The following is a 23356-nucleotide window of genomic DNA, read 5'->3' as shown; positions in this document are numbered from 1 at the left end:
TTCCGAAATATCTTGCTCTTCAGCATCTTGCTGAGAATCATAATGGTAACAGACTAGCCAAGCAAAAGGGTGGGTGTTTATTTCCCAAAGAAAAACTCTGCTGTTAGTTTTCAAATGTGTGTAGGTGTGCGCATGGTGTGTGTCTGTGTGTAGAGCAGCTGAACATCTGTTGATGTCAAATGGTTTTACAGCAAATTAGCACATTCCCCTTGCTATTCTAGTAGTCTGTTTTTGTTGCTTTTTATGCTTCTGTGGACCCTACTGCTTGGTGTAGAGATGAAGTAGTAGTGGGAGTACTACCAAATTTAGAACGTGACGTAATTTGGAGTTTAGGAACTATGGTTTTCCTAAAATTTTTGTAAAGTATAAATCTTCCTGAGTTTAGTAAACAAGATAGCGATGGGAGATTTTTTTTCTTTTGCTTTCTTTATGTTTGTATTTTATACAAAAACTAAATATGTTGTAAATTTAAAAATAAAAAAATAGTTAAAAATCCAAACCTGAACACCTAATAAAAGAAATGTTCATAACTATGATAGTCATACTGATTTTTCTTCAGTGTATAAGAAAATTAAATATCTTCCCAATTCAGATTTTATTGCAAAATTCTATTTTCAGTGTATTTTCATCCATGGACCAGTTGTTTTTTAATATACGTAAAACATACAGATAAACAACACCCTGTCATTCTGTTTGAAAACTGCAGCCTGTGTTTAATTTTCTTTGACAGTTATGTTCAGCCAGTTACTTAAGTTTCACTTGCAGTGTAGCATTTTGGTCTGTTGTATTTCTGCTTCCTTGACGCACTAATCTCGTAGATAGATACCAGGTTTCAAATCCAATTTATCAGAAGTTATTTCTTTTTTATTATTATTATTTTTTTCTCCCAGTGATGTGTCTTCCTTGACTTTACCTTTGTCACATTTAATTTTCTAATTCATATACTGCACTGGTATTTTAAACCAATTAGAGCCTCTTAGTAAAGCAATAAAAATGCCAATAGTTGCAAGGTTAAAATAGCACTAGGATTTAATAAAATAGCTAGTTATCTCTGTAGCAATTTTGCTCAGTAAGAACCTGACACTGCTCCTTTTCTTACAATAGCTGATTTTAGCCTTACTGTTCACCTCCTCAAAGAAGGTTTTAGTAATGCATATTAAAAAAAAAAAAAAAAAAGTTGCCATTTTGTAAATATGAGGATGAAAATTCCTGATTCTTTTGGTAGTGGTGGTAAAAGCTCACCAGATGTGTAAGACAAAGCATCACTAAGCCTTTCGTGAAGAGCTTATCCTTTAAAATAGAATCATGACCTATGAAATACCATGGTGTAAAGAATGTTTTTGAAAAGCAGTGAAATTATTTTATTATAAAATCTCCAATTACATGCATGAACAGGTTAACTTCAGACAACTGAAGCAGTTGCTACCCTTGGTTGTCCGAAATGATTTTCATTTAGTTTTGCCTTAATATGTTGGACTGAAAATTGACAGTTCAGAAGCTTCTTTGTACATACTTCAATTGTTTCTGCTACAGGAGCAGTAGTTTAGGGGAAGTAAGATTGGGTAGGCAACTCGAATGGGCAACTGCTTGGAATCCAGGCCTTTTGCTTTTGTATGTCAACAAGCTGTGTCCCTTTATAGATCAGGTAGAGATCTTAAATCAAAAAATATGTTCTAATTAGTTCTTTCTAAAACACTGGAGTAGCTGTCTTATAAGCTTTGTACCCACTTGACCTTTAAAAAGACACTGCTACGTCTAGATTAGTGTTCTGAAAATACTGGTTTTAGGTTTATTGCCCTTGGTCTCCATGTTACCAAAAAATGCGCTCCATGATGTAAATTTTGAGTATTTTAGTGGGTTTGTTTTGTGTCTTTTTTCTTTGTTTTTACTTTAATTTTTACAGCAGTGTCCACTTGGTTCAGATACTAAAATGCAGGTATTAAAAGCAGTTTCAGACAAATTATGCTTGGTTTGAGACAAGATATCAAGGCACTTGATTTAGTTTTGTTCAATGTTGGTAGTATATTTAAGGTTTTAGATTGTGTAAAGAACTCTGTACAATTAATATAGTCAGGGGAAAATTAGTTTCTTCCTTATTTCCACTGTCCCTTCCTCTCATCCTCAGTGTTGCCCATCTTTCTTCATTTCTTCTATCTTTAGGGCTATTAGTATGTGTGAGTCCATATGCTTTAAAAATTGGCCTTCTCCTAGGGGAGGCGAGACTTCCTCTCAGGTGTACTGTTTGGAGGACATTTCCTCAGATGTCTGGAGGAAAGTGTTGTAAGAGAATGCTTCTGATGGATGAATCCACGGTCTAGCAGATGTGCTAACTGCTACTATGTGCTTCAGTAGTTTGTATCGGCTTCTGCCTTTCCTACTTCCCTGTACTTCGTCTCCTGCCGACTATTACTAAGAGCACTCTGCCTCCTTTTCCTCCTGTCTTTGAAACACACTTTGCATACAGAATAAAACTAGTTCAACAGTTTATTAGTGCACTGGAAGAGCTGAGCTGTGTTCTGTTAAAAGATGATTACCAGAAACTTTTTTTTTTTAAGTTGAATATGCAGTTGAAAGGGATTCTGTGTTCCCCATGTCTCTCCTGGAGGAAAAAAAAAAAAAAGAAACAGTAAGTTCTGCCCACTGTTACATACAACATTCCCTAAGGTTTCGGACTTGCTTGGGTGCATCATTCCTGAGTTGTTATGTATTAGAGGGATAAAAAGACAGACACCATTAATTTAAAAGTATGTCTTCATTCCACTTGAATGATACTGTGATTGCACTTACCATTAAAGTGAAAAGTTATGCAAATAGAAAACATTGAAATATTGTGACACATGCTGACAAAGGTTTAGACCACGCATGATTTCAGAGTCACAGTTTGATGCCCTAATACACCATGACTTTTAAAGCTACTTTGCTCTGTTCTTTTGTCCTGATATTGTTTGCTTCTCTCTAATTTGTCCTGGATATAGCACTGCACTGAGATTACTATACTCAGTATTTAATATTCTTGAGGTTATGACACTCTTTTACAGTGCATCATATCTTTAATTCCTTCCATCAAACACTTGGTAGTATGCCCTGTATTTTTGAAAACACTGCCTGAAGGGTTAACTTTTTTTAATCTTTAAGCAACAAGTTGACAGTGACATATTTGCTCCTACATTCTGATTATTTCTGATGGGTGAATCTGAGTGAAGTTCATCTCTTTGCTCCAAAAATTGTTATCAGATAAGAGTTTCAATAACCATTAATTTTGTTTGTATTTTAAGAAGTGTATAATACTGACACAAAGTATTTATTGAGATCTTCATGCTAAAATTTATACAGAATGCTGCTTTTTTCCTGTGACTTCCTAAATATACAAACATTTTTGAAGGTCTTGCCACTGCAGCTTTTTTTGGGTGGTTTCCTTCTTGCAAAAGTTTCAGCTTCCAAAGAAAATGAAAATAGGAAGAAAACACTTTAAAGTAATAGCTTAAAAAATACTTTCGACTGTAGCTAGAAATGTTTTTCTTACATTCACACTAGATTTATTAGAAAAGCATGGTTTGCATATGGAGATAGAATCTGTTCTTGGTATTTTGATCCAAGATTCAGTGATGCAAATAGGAATCTTTTCATTGACTTCAGTGGTCTCTGAATCAGGCTGCTAATTCAAAAGATTTTTTTTTTCCCCCCCAGTAACTTGACTTTTTTTTAAGGAACAAATGTTGTTCCTTCCACAGTGGGTTTGGCAGGGTCACCTTGCTGGAGAACAAGCAGTTCTGCTTAACAGCTGTGGGCATAATTAGAAGAAGCTGTGTGTGGGCTGCATAAAAGCACTTGCTTGCACTCTGGAGAAAGTGGTAATTGCTGTGGAGTGACTCCAGTCTGGATTGGTGTTTCCATCTATCCATCCGGGTTTCTTATTTTTGGCACTGGGAAGTGGATTTTGTTTGGAGTTTCTTTATTGTTATGCATCTTTGTTAGGCATGCAGAAATGCACCAAGTAAAAAAAACAAAAACTGTTTTTTCTAAATGTGGTTTTTACATGTATTAAAAATTTTATGAATATTAACAAACTCAGGTTACCACAAAAATCATCATCTCCAGACTAAGGATCAGTGAATATTCCTAATCTTGGATTTACCCGTTGGTTGACTTATTTTAACTCTAGCTGTTTTATTGTTAGATTAATTCTAAAGACTGGATATCATTTACATTTTGTCTGTTGAGATTATCTTGAAAATAATGTTCTGAAACTTTTTCCTGATGTTTGACTGAATAAAATAGTTTCTTTTCTGGGCGTTTCAAGGAAAGTATAAGTCTCCACATTATATCTTGTTGGCATTCCTAAACCTGGTCGTGTTCTGTTTTCTAATCCTACTTCTCTTCCGTAATTCTTTGTTTTCCATGAGGAGTCTGTAGCTTGCATTTGTATTTTGAGTACCATGCGAATTCCTTGCTATTGTTTGTCTGCAGCGGTAGTAGGTTATGCTCAAAAAGAATATATGGGACAATTCTGTCTTTCATATTCAATCTAGTATGTCTGTGCAGTCTTGTAAACAGACATGAGCAAGCTCTGCCTGCCCTGAAAGCTGGCTGGATGTGGTCCAACTCTGATCAAAAAGTCTTAGTTCTATTAGTTCAAGCAGTTTTTTGCTAATGCATTTACAGATACATTTAGCAAACCTGAAGGACAGGCAGAATCAATCCTTTCTGCAAAGGATTAATTAGACATTACAGCCTCAATTACATATTTTAAATATGGTTCAGAGTATTGCAAGATGGCAGTGAATATGAAGTCTGCACTTAAGTTTTTCAGTGATCTGGAAGAGGATGTGTAGCACTATTTACCTTGTAGTTCATGAAAAGGTGTGGTTAAGCTAGCCCCTAGGTTTGAGCTTGAAATAATTTTAATCTTGCTTTGTGTGTGTAATTCGGATCAGCATAACTTAGTACTTTTTGCATGCATTCATTTAAGTGATTACATAGCTTATATGTTCAATAGTGTTAGGTTTATGACAATATAAATACCTCCTGATATCAGTAAGGTCAAGAAGGCTGCAGATACACTGGAACACAGGATTAGAATTAAGGGTCATCTTGGCAAATTGGAAGGCTACCTTGAAAAAAGAAGGAAGTAATTCTGTGTGCATATTGTGTGTGCTTGTAGATATAATCAACAGCATAATATCAATCAACAATGTCATGCTGTATAATATTTACCTTTCAATTCAAATGTGTGAACAGGCATGTTACCTGCAAATCCTTCTGTGCTGTTCAGTATTAACAAGACCTTACATGCAACATTGTGTCCAATTTTCAGCACTGCTTTTAAAGAAAGTCATGGAGCACCTGGAGAATCAGAGAGGAAGAACAATAAGAAGCGATGATCTAGAAACACAACCTTAGTAAACATATTGTATGAGATTGGGGGCAGAGAGCAGTTGGTCTACAGAAGAGATCAGAGACACATCTTCAAATACATTAAGGTAGCTGCAAAGAGGAAGGAAATAGAAAATTAATTTTGGTCAGTTTATAACACAAGAAGTAAAGGTTTTATGTCATCAGTGGAAATTAAAGTTAGACGTTAGGGAAAAAAAATTTTCAGTGATAATCACTGGAATAAATTATCAAAGCAGTTTGTGGAACCTTCATCCTGTGAGAGTTTTAAGGTTAAGCAAGTGTTCCTCGTGAATGTGGCAAAGATAACTGACTGTCTTAAGGTTAGAAGATTGATCAGGTGATCATTTGAGGTCCTTTGTAGCCCTGTTTTCTATGGCTCTGGTAATAAATTATGTTTCATCTTAAAATCAAAGCATATTAAACAACAAATGATATATATGATTTAACTTGAGGAATCTGAAAGATCATGGCAACCTGGAAAGAAGTTTTTGAGGATTTGATGACCAGGGAAGAAGAATACCACAGAGTAGTACAAGCGTATCTTTCTAGCAGCTAAATGCACTAGGCTGCAGAACAATCTCTGAGGAGAATGAGGAGGATACTGCCTACATTATTTAAAACCTTTCTGGTCTAGCTATACATAGAGGAATATGGGGGCTGACATGTTTCAGAAAAATTGAATAAGTCTGTTAGTATGACTCTATTGCTTTATCTTTATGCTCATTTTACTGAGTCCTTTGTGCATTATCAGTATCGGACAAAGGGCTTTCTATTAAAATATTTAATGTTAATTAAGGAAATGTAAATTTTTTTTTAACCATTGAGCAGGGGCACTTTGGTTTCTTTTGTTTGTTTGTCTGTTTTTCTTGGTTTTAGTATCAAAAAATGACCAGAGATTACCTGTGAGCTTTACATTTTAGAAGTGAACCAAGTACAGTAACATCACATGCAAACATTTGCCAAGAATAGGCATGTTGTTTTATACTGGTAAGGGTAGAGCTTGTGAGTAACTTCATAATTCTAAAGGAACTGTCTAGAGGTGATGAAATTTCACTTGCATTTATTCCTTTTTTTTTTTACCAGAAGAAGCCTTGAGCATTTTAAGTTCTATTTTGTGTAACTCCTTAATGTTATCCTATTTATTCTATTCTTGCTCTACTCCTTTTCTTAGATCTCATCTTAGCACTTTACTTCACTGTATTTTTGACAGTGTTCATTATGGGATGTTGCGCAGACCTAGTAAAAACAGTCTAGGAGAATAAAATACAGATCATGTGAACATCAAAATAAGTCACTTAAATAATTTCACAAGGTAATGAATGTTTCAGCGTCATTTGGAAGAGAGAATTGGAAAATATGCCTAAACACTAATGAATGTGCACTACTGAATCAGCCAAGGGAAGAAACTGTGTAGAAGAGAGTATGGACTAACATGATGTCCCCAATCCTTAGTCCTTTCAGTGAAGGATGTGCTACAAATGCTTGAAATAGATGAACATGAGTTAAAGAAATGAGAAAAAGGATAACTTTTTATTTGTAGTTGAACAAAGGACTTTTACTAGATTATGATAAGTATTTGACCTACCTGAAGTTATTCTTGTAGCTGAAGTTATTATTAGCTTTCTTCTTACCACTCTTAAGAAGAATAATGTATTTCAAAGATAGGTTAGGTAGCACATCTGTAGGTAAAGTTTTGGGTTTTTTTTCAGTTGGTTTGCAACTCCTTTTCAATATTTGTTGTTACCAATGTGCTTTTAACAATTTTTGTTGTTTTAACAAGAGACTATTCTTTATTTTGGGTGTGTGAATACAGCAAAGATGAGACTTTGAGGCACAGCTAAACTAAAAAAGTCTTCATGTATGAGGAATATCCATATTAAGTCCTAGCTATCACTTTTCCATATCCAAAATAGAATATCAGAGCTTTTGGAAGGAATATTTTGCATATTTCTCACTTTTATCTTTTGATCTCCATTGCTCTTCTAACAATCTAGTCGTATCTGAATTCATTGTTAGTTGCTTTTCCTTCTAAATTCATTAGCTCATGACTAATTTCCTACTAATTTGATCTTTGAGTTGTCAGCCTTTTTAAAGGACAGCCCTTAAACAGTAGTTAGACCTCCTTTCCTCTTCACCAGTTTGTTATCTTCTAATCTGTAGATCAGGAATGTTGGCACCAACACCAGAAAGAATAGTTTGCTTCATAACATGACAAAACTCTTTTGTATACTTACAGAAACTTAAATGACAGTGCTAGAAACATTAATGTGATCTACTAGGAGATGGGTAGAAAAAAATTTAACGGTGATAAGTGCTAAAAGCTGTTAGACCATATAGTCTGTTTGCATTTTGTAGAGAGGAGATGAGATAAAAAAGGCAGTTTTGCCATTTTGTGATTTATTTACTTTTTTAAATTGTAGTTCCTGTTTAGCTTCCAGTGCAACATAAAGCTGCAGAAAGGCTGCTGTGGTTTGTGTGTGTTTGTGTTTTGCTTTGGTTTGGTTTGGCTCAACTCTTTCCAGAAGTCTCCTGCCACTTCCAAAGTATGAGAGTAGGAACAAAGAAGTTGTACTGTCTTTCCTTGGGATTCTCTCTATAACTCAGTAATCAAATGGTAGTTGGCTAAACTGGCGTTCAGACTTGCCTTTGCTATGTGACTGAAAGATTAGAAGGAATTATAGCAGTGCTGGACATCTGACTCTAGCTTCTCCCTACCTTCCAGTTTACTTCTTTCAATTCTGTATGCATCAAGAATATCTGGATGATTTTGCATATAAAAATTACATGTTCAGATGTTGATAAACTGAGAGGAACCTCCACCCCCTTTTTTTTTTTCTTTTTTTATTAAAACTGTTTAAATGTTGGTGTTTTATGTTTAAAAAGCAAGATGAGGAAGGCTTATACCACAGGTATTGCAACATAGTACATTATATGAAATCTGTAGCATGCCCAAGAGCAATTTTTGAACTTTGAAATACAAGAAATAATATCCTGGCATTACAGCATAGTTAACAAGACTTTACTGTTTATGGGGAAAAAAAAAATTATATGAAGTTATATAAAAGCCAAGCAAGTGTTCAAAGATGTTGTGACAGTTCAGCAAATATTTTCAAACTGCTATTGCTTGGTAATATTGATAAATAAACTAAAAATCTTTCCCACTTATTTTAAAAATATTAATTTGTTTCTTGAAGGATGTCATTGTGGATCCCATAAAGGAAGGATATGCACAGCATTTCTTTTGAAGAACTGTGCCCCAAAGGGTTGCATATCTGGTTAGTACTCCCTCCTCCCATATAAAATTTTTCGTATAAACTTTTATAAAGAAGGAGAAAAGTAACCTTCTTTCTGGGAACCACAGGAAAGCTACCTGAGAATAGAGAGGCAGAGACTCTCTACTCTGTATTTCCTAGAAGAAAGATTTGAAGGGATTGAACAACATTCTAGCTAGAGTGACAATATAAGCCATCTTCAGACTCAAAAAGCTAGTACACAGAAAAAACAATATTGGAAGGACTTGCTAAAACTGTGAGTTATTAGGCCAATGCCTACAGCATTTCTCCTATTCCTTTGACATTGACATTGATACTGATACTGGTGATCTGTATGTAATGAAATAATACAATAATATAAAAGATGCAGTGAAGCAATTAAGCTGTATAAAAGGGTGATGTCTACATGAGATAATCCTGACAGTCCTGCATCTGCAAGGAACCAGAACTAATAGGCTTTATCACAGTGGGCAATTTTTTAGCTGCAGAAAATACACAGTTTCAAGAAAAAGAGGAGGAAATCTGATGAGGAGTTTGTTTACTACTAACTATGACATAAGATCTGAACTTTGGCTTCACTAAGTGCGGATTTCCTGTCTTTCACACCTTTCTAAGACTGGGAAAATTAAAGACAGGATTATCCTTGTGTACACTCGGACATGAAATGATTACATTGAAGTAATTTAATCCAGATCAGTCCTCGCTACATTTCAGTTAACTGTATACTACTCACTGTGTTGAAAAGAGATAGTCTGTCGTGTGTCTGTGGCTATCTTTTACACTGTGGGAAAGCCTCTACAAGGAGGAGTTTTTGGAATTGAGAGGATATATATATTTTTGGTAAGGCTACCATATGTGCTTTTGCCAGGGCAAACAACGAGTGATAGTGAAAATCATAAGCTATTCAACTGAGATGTTCTAGATTCTTCTTTAACAAGGCTAAAGCTAACATGAAAATGAGGTACAGACACACTGCTTTGTAATACTATCACTATTTACTTGCTACAGTCACCTTTTTTTTAATCTAGCAGTATCCTGATGTGCATTTCTGCACCAGTCTCCTACTCGTACAGTATGGTACATTCTACATGGATACTACATTCTACTACATACTACATTCTTCCTAAAGTTTATGGAAACTCTTTTGAAAATCCTATTTATCATCTAACCTAAAACTGAAGCCTTACTTCAGAGAGAAGAAAAATGAAGTGAGCATGCTTGATGTAACATTTTTGTGTCTTGTTCTATAAGTAGAACTAAGATCTATATGAGGATTATGTCTGCATTTAATTTGCCCTGTGAGATGACCAGTTGACTTTTCTTCCTCTTACCGCATTTCATGAAGAGGAGAAAAAAAATGCACACTTCAGATATGTTCTATATTCTTTGTTATTACACTGGCAGGGTAGAATGTTTCAAATCATCCTCACATCTGATTTTGATGATTAGAGACCAATGTAGAGGTGAAGACTGGATGGATTGCTTGTTTGCATTGCCAGCTGGCTGGAGGAGTTTACCTTTGCTCTCCAACGCGGCTTGCTGTGTCACAGCCTAACCAATGTCTTTGGCATCTCTCTGAAATCTGTGTGCTGCTTTGTGAGTGGTTTGGTTGCATTTGCGTTACGCAGTGAGTTTGGCAGTGAGTTCAGGTGCCATATTCAGAGGAGCAGTTCTTAATTACCTGTGGGACTGATGTAGCTAGAACTTCTAATTGCCATAGTTTGGAGTCTTGCTTGTCAGGTATCCGCAATGGGAATTCTCATTGACACGTGCTCAGGAAAGCTGGTTTCTTCTGCAGTAACCATGATTCCTATAAATATTGCAGTTAATAGGTATTTCCCAGCTAGTTCTTCCTTTCTCACTTGCATGTATCTCAGGTGCAGGAAAACAGAGGGAAAGCAGCTGTAATGATCCCTTTAGCCTCACAGAAGTGTAAATTAGGGTGCATTTGCTCTTGTAACATCACTGGTGCAAAAATCCTGTGCTTGTATGAGTAGAGCACTTGTGTATGTTCAGTGGAATCCTCCAAGCCTGTAACATCTCAAAGAATGACAACTAATGTAGTTCTTTGTTATGGAACACTTTGTTATTTATTAGATATTTACTAGAATTAATGAAGTTTCACATTAGAAACCTGAATGATAATTTTCAAAATGTTTAACCTTTCATTGGTTTAAACAGGAGGAGAGAAAGGCAAACTCCTTGCTTTTATGAAGTCATATAGTTATTTATGTGTATACAGGATTTTGACCACACAGTTCCTACAGTTTTACTGAACATGCTATTTGGTAGTAGAATTATTTAAAAGATAAATGTATATATTTAAGTCTGCTGGTAACTAGTGTGAAAAAGTGCTTGAGATATGTAGATAGATATATACATATATATAAAAAACATTCTTTTATAAGTCTTAATCCTGCAGACTGCTTCTCCTGTTTTGTTACTGAAGGATATTTGAATGTAAATGAATCTTCTGTTTCTTGGTGGTTTTGTCTATTCATGATGCTTGCCTCAAATTGAAATGTTATAATTCTAAAATCCATAAATGATATCCAAAAGTTGTTACATGCAAATGTTAATTATGGCTTACAGTTAAGGAATTAAACAACAGGAAGGTATGAATTCTTAAGAATCAAACTTCTTTAGTAGGACCTAAATTAGATCTACATATATGTCATAGCTTTTGTGAATAAGAATAGTGTCTTACAATTGCACATTAACACACTACTTCCTTCAGTAGAACTTGCTGTTGGGATTTCGGGCTGGCGTAGACAGATTTTTGTGGAAGATGTGTCACACTAAAGTCAGAGGCAAAATCTTCACTGACTCATTAAATGTCATATTTTCACCTGTGTGCTTTCTTTGGGAAAGAAGAGACTTCTATATCTTTTTCCAAGTATCAACTGATTTCCTTCACCTTTAGAGGCCTGCTGTTTCCACCAAGACAAATGATGAATTGTTGTTGCTGATGTTCTTAGTTTTTCACCTTTTTCTGTCTTCTTTTCTAGACCATGCATCTAGTAACTGTATTTTAGTACTTGATATGCTGAGAATGCGTGAAAAGATCTGGGGAAAAGAGCTTTGAGCTGATCACTATTAGAATAAAAAGCCCAAGAGAGAGAGTGTAACACATGTCCAAGGACAGCCTTGTGTTGAGAATGCATATGCTAAAGATACTAGACACGTTTTACTTAATATCAAGATAGACAAAACTTAGAGGATTGTTTTATAGAAGACAGGATGTGTTAGCTGTTTGGCGTCAGAGTTAAAATGTTGGTTATTCACTTGGTCTTTTCAGAACAAACTTTCTGCTACAAAATACTGTACATAATGGCAAATTTAAGTTCTGAATTTAGAGCTGGATTATTCCAAAAAAATCTATCTATCTATCTATCTATCTATATATATTCCAGTGGCTTTCACTTTGCTTTCCTTTTGTTGAAACCTGATGTGACAGAAAAACTGCTAGATGCTGGCAAGTAATCCCTAGGTTTCAAAGCAGCCAGACAATAAACAACTCTAATATTCAGTTCAGCAGCTTCTGTAGAGCCCATCTGTTTCAAAATAACCCTAATTCTGCTTACAGCGCGGAATGCTTTGTTGGCTGGAGTTTGTCCTAATTTCCGTGGCTGCCTGTGTGACTCCGGTGCCATCTGCTGGGTAAGTGAGCAATGTCATCAGACCCAGCAGAAATGTTGACATTGCTTCTAGCAGCAGTCATCTTCCCTCTCTGACAAGCAATGGAAGAGGCTCAGATCTCATTATTTAACCACCACCTTGCTCATGTACGGAGTGTTATGCACATAATTAAAAGTGTGTGTTTAATACTGCCACTTAATTGTGTCCTCTCCCCTTTTGTTTCCTTTCTTAAAAGGGGAGAGAGACAGTGGCCCAGTTGCAGCTGGCATCTTAGACATCCTTTACAAAACCCACAGATCTACATAAGTTATAAGTTACACTATTGGCTATTAAATTGTTCCCCAAAGCTCTGTCCGAATCGCTTATAGCAGTTTGACATATAAAGCTCTCCAGCTTCTTTGCTTTTCACTACAAGATGATTTACTGTTTTCTGATAGATCTTCCAAAATGACATTTCAAATGTTGGAACTGTTTGAAAAAGATGAGGTTTAAGCCTAGATGAGATCAACTCATGCCTACATGGTAGCATCTCTTCTGTTTCTGATGTGGTTTTTGTGACTAGAATTAGTTGTTTGTGAGTCAGGCACTTCTGGGGGTAGACTGTGTTGTTGATTTTTGATGCAGTGTTGCGAGCTCTGATAGTCTACAGTGAAAACTCTTGCTATTTGATAACTGCCTCTGATTCTATGTATTATAACTTCCCTAGAATACGGATGAACATGGGAAAAATCTTAGTAAATTACATTTTTTGTTGTTGTGATTATGCCATATTTTAACATACATATCTTGCAATAGGTATAGAAACAGATGCCAGATGTTTTTTCATCATGTAGAAGTTTTTCATCTATTTTCCTTTTGACACAATAAAATTGATTTAATTGAAGAATGAGCAAGAAGAATCTATTGCTCTTCTGTTTGTCCTTCAAAACTACTCAGTACAATGATACTTAATTTGAAATCTTCATTTATCTGTAAATGACCTGTTACAAGAAAGATGAACTATTCAGCATCTGTGGAACTATTTCATCACTGAAATGTAATTCATTATTTACTTTATATGTGTCTCAAATATGAATGCAAATGGCCCATTGAAACATTTATGAAGTTTCATCTGCTATCATAAAGTCTTTAAGGAAGTTTTGGGCATTATCGGCTGTTACATGTTAATAGTGCCCAGAATTATATGAGAGCAGAACTGAAATATACAGGTATTGCAAGGTAAGTCTTTCATTTGAAAGACTGTTACTACTTGGATCCAGTAAAACAGTCCTAACTTCTTGTGTTTGTTCTGGTAGCTGAATTTGTCATGTGCTTTTTGCTGTCTGGGCTTGTGTAAAATTTGTAATATATTTTCATTAGTCTAAAATAGATCTGTGTATAAAAACGTCACTCAGTCTGATCTTCAGAGACACTGAATATTAGCAGAATCAGAAATGTTAGTGAAATTTGAGGAGTCTCACCGTCTCTCAGCATCTAATCTTCGTATTAGTTGATATAAAATTGAAGAGAGGGTTGTTTGGTTACAGTCTGTTAATTATAAAAAATAAAAGCGTGTAATAGGACTTAAGATATAAAATGAAAGCTTTTCTTAGGAATCAGAAGAACCAAATTGGGTGCAGTATTTTCAGTGCAAAGTCTCAAATATTCAATAAGGTATGGCTAGTAGTCTCATATGAAGATATATTTTCTCTTATTGCCGCATCAGGTTAAGTGATTGCAATTCAAAATGACAGTGTTGAACATGCCAGTAATTTTTTCCAGAAGTCAGAACTTTACTGGAAAAAACAAGAGAGCATGACAACATCTTTAATTTTTTGAGGGATTCCCCTGTTTAATTGTATCTTTTATGACTTGAAAAATCTTCTGCTCAAGAGTTTTTATTTTTCTGTGTTATTTAAATCCAAGAAAAATGCAAATTTGAGTAACAGTCTGCAGTTTTTCTTAACTGGCCAAAATGGTCTCACGAATCGGCTTAAACAGTTTTACAGTCCTTTTTCAAAAACCGTTGTTATGGCTACTACACAAGCAGTGCCTCGTGTAAATCTTCACACAGGTCAGGGGTTCCCAGGCACTGAGGGAAGAGCAGGCCCTGAAGATGGGTGAACCTGCTCTGTGGCAGTGGGCAGTCCAGCTCATCGGCTGTACCTGACCCTGTTGTTCTGAGTGTAAAACACCTGCTAGTTTTCTCAAATGCAAAATCCTTGCTGGCACACAGTGGAAAAAAATGTGTTTAAAAAGGGAGGACAAGCAGTGTTGTCTTCACTTCATATCATGTGTGTATGTGATTAATCAATTTTCTGATTTTGGCATGCTGAGTAACCTTTGAACCACTGCTTAGTATATTATATGTTATGGCTAGGAAGGACTGTAGGCTCAGAGTAATGTGCTGTAATACTTAACTGCAATAAGTATTTTAGGCTTGATAAGTACATTTATTTAACATGATAGATAAAGCTTTGCTAACCTTAAACATTTTCATCTGTGTTACACTAAGACAGGTTTAGTTAAACCAGTTGAGGTTACAGCGATGATGTTCTTTGGTCCAAAGTCCTCTAGCTGTAAACTTTAGTAACCAAAAAAAACCCAGAAGGACAAGAAAGTTTCTGAGGGTCTCAGTCTTCATTTGCATGTTTATTCCCAGAATGCGCTCTTAGTTCACAAGAAAATCGGTTAAAAAGTATGTAAGGATTAATGTTTTGTTCTAATTCTTTGCACTGTATCCTTTGGTTTCATCTATCTTCCAATGCTACCGCTGTTTTTAAAATACATTAAATCAAATCTTAAAAGCCTTTAACTTTTTGGCTGAGGTGTTGAAAAGATTGCATCTTTTTCTTGCATAGAAAGTAGTTATGGACAGCTTACTATTTCTGTATACCATGGCATATAAATATTTTCGTTAGTTAAGTATGTTATTTTATTAACATTTCTGTTGTATTAAAAAAAAAAAAGATGTTAGGGAACTATTTTGGGTAAGAGGATTATTTAAATATATACATAAATATATAAATACATATATTCAAACCCTCACATTCAGACAGTTCTCTGTTCTTCATCATATTTTTTGATGTACAAATACATCTTTCCTTGAAGATCACTATAAAGCTTTTCAAAATACATTTGAGTCTTTTCTTTTGGGGTCAATACATATAGGAGCAATTTATTTATTTATTTAAACGCTTTTTTTACTTTGCTTACAATTGATGAACTTACTAAGCATCTTACTATGGCATGCTATTCTGCAATGGAAAAATATGCATACAAGTAGGGTGAGGGGTGATAAGAATATCCAGGGGTTTCATATAGTATTTGTCACATAGTGACATAGCATTTTCAGAGGTTTGAGGAACAACAAATATGCATTTTCAGCTTTGTACTTCTCAAGTTGAGACACAGAGACAAGTTGAAGATAAAATACCAAATGCACGTTAAGTCCACTTTCTGCATGCTAATATGAATTTGAAAAATCTTCTTAAATGGTGCATCTCATTTGATAAATACTCATGTTAATATTGCCACCTACCAGTGTTTGAGCAGCTAGTTATCTCCGGCAGCATTTTCCAAGAGTTTAAGCTCTTGGCAAGTAAAGAAAAAAAAAATCCTGTATACATGCTCTAATGTTTTCAGAAAATCATACATTTGCTAGTGAGTACTCTATGAATTAAAATCCTCTTATAATTGAATCAGAAAGTAACAGAGATCTTTGCAAGCTGGACTTTCCCGAACTGTGTAACATGAATAGGCCTTACGTGTTCAATGCAATTTCTGATACAGGATACAGCTGCAATTAAAATTCATCTTGAAAATGAACATAATAGTAGGATACTTGCTTTTTGTTTTCCATATTCATATTGCTAATTTAAATGAGATCCTGAGATGAACATTTAAGAAATGCAGAATATTACAAAGGCTGTTGTGCTATCTTTAAAGCTAATTTGTTTATCCTTAATACTGTGCATAAGCTCAGAAGGCAGTGTCTCATTTTTGTCTCCCAGAGTCCCCCAGGATACAGGAGGTTGAGGTTGTGTATAACCACAACCTTTTAATCTTCTCTTTGCTCTGTGCCTTAGAATGTGAATTCTGAGCAATTGCTGGAATAGTTTGTTCTTCTTTTTCTCTCTTGCAGTGCCAGGACAGAGTACCCAGCACAGAGAGCCCTCAGCCTTGCTGTGTACTGTTTCTGCTCAGATTAATTTACTTAGTTTCTCTCCAGCTGAACTGCCACGTGTAGTTTATTTCTTAATTGCTTGCTGCCAAATGAAAATGGGAATTTTATGTACATCTGGTATGGGTCACCACATGTTGGACAGCAATACTAACAGCAAATTCAAATGCTTATTTTGCCAGGAGCAACTACTGAGGACATCTAAAAAGTTTAACAATCTGGAGTTTACTGTATAAAGTAGGGATTGTGAAAAATTTGAACTTCTAAGGAAATATGTACCTGGATTTTTTTTGCTTGTTTGGGTTTTTTCTTGGACAGGGGGAGAGGCTGGGGTGTTTTTTGTTTGTTTTTTGTTTTTGGAAGAGCAGTTGCTATAAACTGTAATTGTCCTAAACCACTGGAATTAGAAACATTCAACTCCCTGTTAGCCTCTGTGTGAGCACATTTTGGATTACTGGCTATATGTGAATTTTGCCCGTATTAGAGAACAAAAAAACAGTTGTTTTTCATTGTGTCTTGTAGATTTTGGTGGAGCAATGCATAATAATGTGCGGCGACCCTATGGCTTTTGGCTTCCACCTGAGCAGCTTTCAGAAGAGGAAATGAGAAGGCAAAGGCTTCGTAGGTTTGAGAGACGATGAAATTGGCAGGTGTTGATGTAAACTGCAAAGTGCCCTTCAGAATTACCAAAATATTTGTAGGTTTATTCATTCGTAATCTTTCTTTCCAATTTCTATACTACTAGTTGCAAAACTGCAAAATATGCAGAGGATTTGGGGAGTTCAGGCTCAACTGGAATTTGCATCAGATGTGTGAGATGGGAGGAATCAAACTGATTTTAGCAGTTATCAGTCTTGATGCACCTTAAATATGGAAGAAGACTGATAGGTCAACTAATGGTTTTACACACATTCGCTCGCTCACTCATGCGCACACTCTTTCTTTCTTTTGTGTAGCTGCAAGACTTCCTTGGCTTTTGACTGCTTACATTCTCAGTCAACAGGTTTTCTTCATCTATCACAGACAAAAAAGCCATTATATTTGTGTTTTTTTAATAGTTTTAAACTATGTAAATCTTGCTTGCAAACTTTTCTCTGTTTATACATGATGACTGACTGCTTTGGGATTGGCATGTAAAATGTCGTTTTAAAAAATTGTGTTGATAGCCACCTATAGCCTTAAGCTTTCTAGCAGAGTCTTGTAAGCTGTGTGTTTAAAAAAAAAAAAAAAAAAAAAAAAGGCAGCTATTGTTATCCTAAGAAGTTTTTTAATATAACCTTGGGTGTTGCAGTGTTCCTTAAATCCTGTAATTTTCATCTAGAGATTGTGTGTGATAAAGCTGAGTTGTGACTACTTACAATTTCCTAGAGCCAATCTTAATGTTTATGTTATAAATCCCAAAATGCTTTCCTTTATAGAGTTAAAATAATTTGTTCTTAGGACTTCTATGGAAAGGGAGATGGATATGCCATGTAAAGAATATATTTATTTAGTAATTTATACTTTTTTAAAAGCATCTATTTCCCTTTCTTAAAAGTCTATATATCCTGCAGGCTATGGAAATTGTATCATCTACATGTTTGTGCAGCTTTAGAAATTTTACTATTTCTGTATATGTATTTCATTTGAAGTCCAGTAGGAGCTGTGAGAATTAGCAGACTTGTGGACATCTTGCCTAAATATAGGGTACCTTGAATTCTCTATTTTCTGGAAAGCATTTTTTTATGTACCCAACTCGAGAGTAGTTGATCAGGAGACCAGAGAGCTCAGCTGTCACTTTGGACTGACCCTCCACGCGCCGCTTGTCAAGCAGCGGCTGCCCTGCTCACGGCACCGGTACCACACAGGCTCTCTGCACCCTGGCTCAGTGCAGGGTGCTCCCACACTGTCTTTCAGTTAAGCTCACAAGTACAAAACCAAAATTCATGAACACATCTACCCATTTAGTAACATTAACTAACAAACTGAATGTTTTTTGCTCCAGTATCATTTTGAAAAGCTATTCCTTGCTCAAACTTTTTTTTGCAATGGGAGGAAATCTCCTGAGATTGGGGACACTCCTCCTATAACTGTTTTCAGTCCTGAAGAGGTGTGATTGCACAAGAAGAATTTGATTATTGTCTTTTGGCACAGAACTGCTGGAATCTCTTCAGCACTGATTTAATTGAGCGTCAGGATGAACAATTTAATGGTCTCTTTTCTGGGTCATGTGATCACCGATCTGTGCTTTATAAAGCCTTGAAACCTGTACCTCTCTATGGAGTTATATTTTGAATGTAAAATCATAGTGCTGTATTTTTCATACAGAAAAAATCCTGCAAGTAAATTGTTGCGTACGTTGTTTAAATAATGTACATCTTCTGATTTTCATTGATGTGTGTAAGGGAACCTCTTGTTTGCTGAGAAATGCAAGGGCCGTTCTCTCTTCTGTGCCATTACCACTCTCTCTATTTTCTTACACCTCTTGTTGATTTTGTGCCCAGAAGCAGCACAAGATGATTCTGCCAGGTATGTGGCTTTCAAGGTCCTAAGAGCCAAAAGACAGGACTAGAGTGTGACACTGGTGGTACTTATTAAGGGAGTGTAAGAACACTCTTAGTATTATACACAATATTTTCTGGCAGATTCTAAGGCACTTAGTACTTACAGACTGGTGGTGTTTGTTGTCTTCTCTCTTGGTTGTTTTCCAATATATGCAGTAGCCATAGAATAAAACAGCAGATATTCATATCTTCTAGTAGGCTGATTTTTCTAATTTCTTACAACTTCTGAAATCATGTATAAAAAAACTGCATAGGCTTTGGATGTTTTGCTCGATGTGTAATAATTGTGTAAATGAGGAAGGAATAGCATTGGTGCCTCAAACTAATCTTAGTGCTCTGGTGGAAAGTTTCAATGTGACTTACTATGTCTGTTAAACTCCATTATCTTAATTATTTAAAACTATTGGATTAGTCAGTAGTCAACTGAAAAAAGAGAATTAAGTGAAACCAAGAACATGATTGCAATTTTAAAACCACTTGCGTATTTTTGTAAAGTAAATTCCAACCACATATGGAATTACACAGAAAGTTCCTCATACTTATATTAGTAAAAAGGAGAGAGCTCCTTGTTAGGATATATCTTATATGAGGGGTCTGTTTTGGTTCCCCTCTTTATTCTTATTTTGTCAAGCACTTCCCATTAAATATTCACAAAAATTGTCAGTAGTATAGTTGTTTAGCTGTCTTCACTTTTTTCATATATGAAATTGAAATAAATATTTTTTTACATTTCAAACTGTCTGGTTTTCATTATGGTAATTAATAAAGCATGCATTTTAAATTACACTGCTAGCTACAATATTATTAGAAATGAAGACTTGTAACACTGTGGTGGCAGATAACTTACGCTGGGCCTAAGTTTGCTCCTTTTGAGTTTAGTGGAAGTTTTGTTATTGGGAAGAAGTTCTGACATTTATAGTATTTTTGGAAAGCTTATTAACAGAGTGATTCTTTAGTAGACTTTTACCCTGTGCTTTCCTTACAGAATATGGATGCTTCCTTTAACACCCCCCCCCCCCCCAGTTCAGATTTCAGAGCCCTGATGATGGTAGATGTAAGTCACAGATGAATTTCTAACACACACTCTGTTACACTTTAACTCTTCAGGGACAAAAACTCAGGGCAGTTTACATAAATTGGTATTTCACACTGAATATTCTCTGACCCTGTTTAGTGGTTGACTTACTCTACCTAAAATAAGGATTCTTCAAGGAAAAAAAAAAGTAGTCCTGTATAGTTCTGTATAAAATATTTCACATCTGAAATGTGATTCCTTTTTCTTGGGAGCTGTGATATCTTGTGAACATGTAGTACTTCCCCTGAACTTTGTGATCAGGTACCATGTAAGAAATTCCACATCCCTAATCAACCCTAACAGCAAACTTGTTAACAGCCCAGTGCTTGAGGGTTGAATGGCCTAACATTTTACTGCTAATATATGTGGGTTTCTTCCAATCCAGAATTAAGATGTGGTGAAAGAGCAGAATGTTTAATTTTTAAAATTCTTTCTTCTGTTTTGTCTTTAAACACAGGCAAATTATATATTCATATGTATGTATTTTTTTTCCTGGCTGTGCTGTCTCTCCTGAGGGGAAAAATACCCTAAAAAATATTGAGAAAATGGTGATCATACATGTTCCATACTACAGCAGGAGAGAGTGTGCCAGATGAGTGTACGTGGTACTAATGTTCTTGGTATGGGCTGTGAACAAGATCAGAATGTGACCTGCCATCCATAAACCTTGACTGATATCTTGGTGCCAGGGAGAAGTGTTTAGAGGCGAAGTGTGTTGATTTTCATGTACCAGCTTCCCCTTGAGAGAAGTCATTCTGCCTGAAACTCTGTTTTCCATGGCTGCCTTTCAAACAGGGTTTGCTCGTTGGTGAAAATCAGAAAAAGAAATGTTTGTTGTCTTTTTAAAGTTTGATTAGTGCCACCTTGTTTATTTTTCACATGTGCCTTCAAATTGGTCCAACAGTTCTAGTGGTATAAAAGGTATAATAGGAGATGGTGAAGAGACTGGTCATTTTAGAAGACTTTTGCATTTGTTTTTTATTATCTCTTCTTTGCAGCTGAAAGGGAGAACTTTAAGCTCTCAGCAGATATGATTTCTCATACTATGTATACAGGTAAGGAAGAAGGGCCTAAATACTGGCTTGTTAAAGTAGTGATACATATAGAAGTCCCTGGAATGACAATGTATCTGTGGAGAAAAGAAAATTCTTATTAAAACAGATATTGCTAGGAGATGGTTTTGATGAGGCTGAATAAAGTCCCAGTTTTGGTAGCTTTTATGCTAAAAAAGAAGAAAAGAGGAAAGAGTATAGCTGATAGAGGCAAAGTCTTCACATCAGCAGTCTTCGTGGCAGATGGCTTAGTTTTATGTAATTAAGGAGCTTGAATTGGAGATGACAGAGCAAAGCTGCAAGAGCACAGTTAGTCCAGTACAGTTATCCTGACCAAATGAAAATAAAAAGAATTACCTCTTCTCTTATGTATTAATTACATGATTGGAAATGCCTGCAGAACAAAAGTAACTTTCTTTCATGTTACCCATGGCTCTTTTTACTTATGATACCCATACATACTGAGTGCATATACTGTTAAATATCAATATATTGACTTTACAAGAATAAAGAACTGTTGAACCTTTAAGCCTCTTGCTTACATCTGGGCTGTGAAACTTCGTAGGTGTGCTGTGTCTGAAGATGGCGCAGCAAGTCCGAATGAAGCTTGAATGAAGGACTTGGAAAAACGGTAAGTACAACTGTTTGGCTTCTCTGTTTTTGTGGTGTGACAGGGAATGGGTGTTGCAGTTTATTTTATCACTTCTAACTCCATGATTAGTGAATCGTAACAATTTTTTTTTTATACTCCAAATGGTAAAGTGTGAATCACATTTGAAGCAAAAGCAGTTGGCCAGCAGATACTAACGCTTATGTGCTGTGGCTCCTGAAAGGGGTGTGCGGAGGTGAAGAGCAGAATAACTTTATGGTTTCATTGTATGGTGCTAACTGTTCCCTACAGTTAAACTGCCAGAGTTGTATTAACAGTGTCCAACATGCTTGCAGAGAAGGCCAAAGCCTGTTGACTTCACTTTTTTTTTTCTTTTTTTTTCTGATTTCACTGAGTTTTAGATGATGCTTTTGGTTAAAGTTGTGAGAAGAACCTGATGTGAGGAGCAGCTGTTTTTCACAGAACACATCATTTTCTTTAGAAAAACACCTTTTTTTCTTTCTTTTCTTTTTTTTTTTTAAGTGCCATGAAAATTTGTTGCTCATTTAAGAAGGTGAATAGTATTTCCATGACAGTCTAAGTACCTGCTGTGGGAGTTGCCATGGTAACTGCATTTATCGTGACAGCAGAGTAAATTGGCACATAAAAGCAGAATACATTGTCAGTGAACAAATAATTGTTGCCCTGAGGCTGCACTAATGTATTCACCGTTGATTATTTAAGCATTTTCTGCTTTATTCTACATTAAAAAAAAACTTCGAATGGTAATTTATCTTACTTGTTATGAGATTTCAGAGGGTAAGCAAATATTGACTGTTTTCAGCTTTTAGTTGTAGAGATGGCTCTAAAGGAAAATTAATCTTTTGAGGGTCTAAATCTTGTAATATTTACTCATATCCAGTTACTTTTTCAGCAGCTAAGAAAATTGGGAGAAAGACAGTTTGCCATGCAAATTTGAATAGCTTGGATATTTTTTTTCCCACTTATCTGCATGCTCAGAGTAAAGGAATTGGGTTAGTTTCCATTAGTAAAAAACCAGATGCGTATAGATATGATAACAGTCTGCCACTACATGAGAGCAGTGGTAAGTTCATCTGCTGTCCATTGACAGGAAGAAATTGGCCTAATTTGCAGCAAAACAAATATAAGCAAAGGGTTTTAAACCATATAGATAATGAACCCTTGAAATAGGTTAAGGATGTTCTGGAATTTGCTCCGTTAGTCTTTTAAGAGAAGGTTAGACAAGTATCTGTTAGGGGCTGTTGAACATTTACTGTTTACTTGCTCTTGCCTTAATGGAGAGGTTGGGTTCAGTTCTTCACTGAATTTCTCAACTCTTTACAGGGATCATTTAAGAGCTGTTGGTGGGTGGTACACTTCTGTGAATCCAGCAACTTTTGTAGTATTTTCCTTGCCCATGTAAGAAATTAAGGAATGTCCCTTAAACCTGTACAATATGAATGAGTATGAAATGATTTCTTTGACTATTTTTCTTTTAATTGTATTTTAAACTAAGTGTACACATACTGTCCTGCATCTGAGGATGCTGTTGTGTGTTCTGTTGGCTAAAGAACAGGTCGATCATGTTTTAAAGGAGCCAAATTCAACC

The 23356-nt window shown here is 35.6% G+C and overlaps 1 protein-coding gene across 3 annotated transcripts in view; it reads left to right on the top strand.

Annotated features, from left to right (window-relative positions):
- RHBDD1 (rhomboid domain containing 1) overlaps nucleotides 1–21597 on the top strand; it is a 52919-nt gene extending 31322 nt beyond the window's left edge. Inside the window, exons 7-8 of one of the 3 annotated variants that reach the window (XM_067301909.1) lie at nucleotides 12253–12326; nucleotides 16990–19686. In XM_067301909.1, coding sequence (XP_067158010.1) covers nucleotides 12253–12326; nucleotides 16990–17073 — 158 coding nt within the window. In that variant the 3' untranslated portion in view covers nucleotides 17074–19686. Of the gene's footprint in view, nucleotides 1–12252; nucleotides 12327–16989; nucleotides 19687–21083 lie in introns of those variants that run through there. The other 2 variants (XM_067301910.1, XM_067301911.1) reach the window with 2 other exon arrangements.
- Nucleotides 21598–23356: the final 1759 nt, after the last annotated feature.

The sequence above is a fragment of the Apteryx mantelli genome, chromosome 9 (assembly GCF_036417845.1).
Source record: "Apteryx mantelli isolate bAptMan1 chromosome 9, bAptMan1.hap1, whole genome shotgun sequence".
Classification (NCBI taxonomy): Eukaryota; Metazoa; Chordata; class Aves; order Apterygiformes; family Apterygidae; genus Apteryx; species Apteryx mantelli.
Note: the sequence above shows the minus strand (reverse complement) of the source record. Positions and strands in the feature narration are given on the sequence as shown.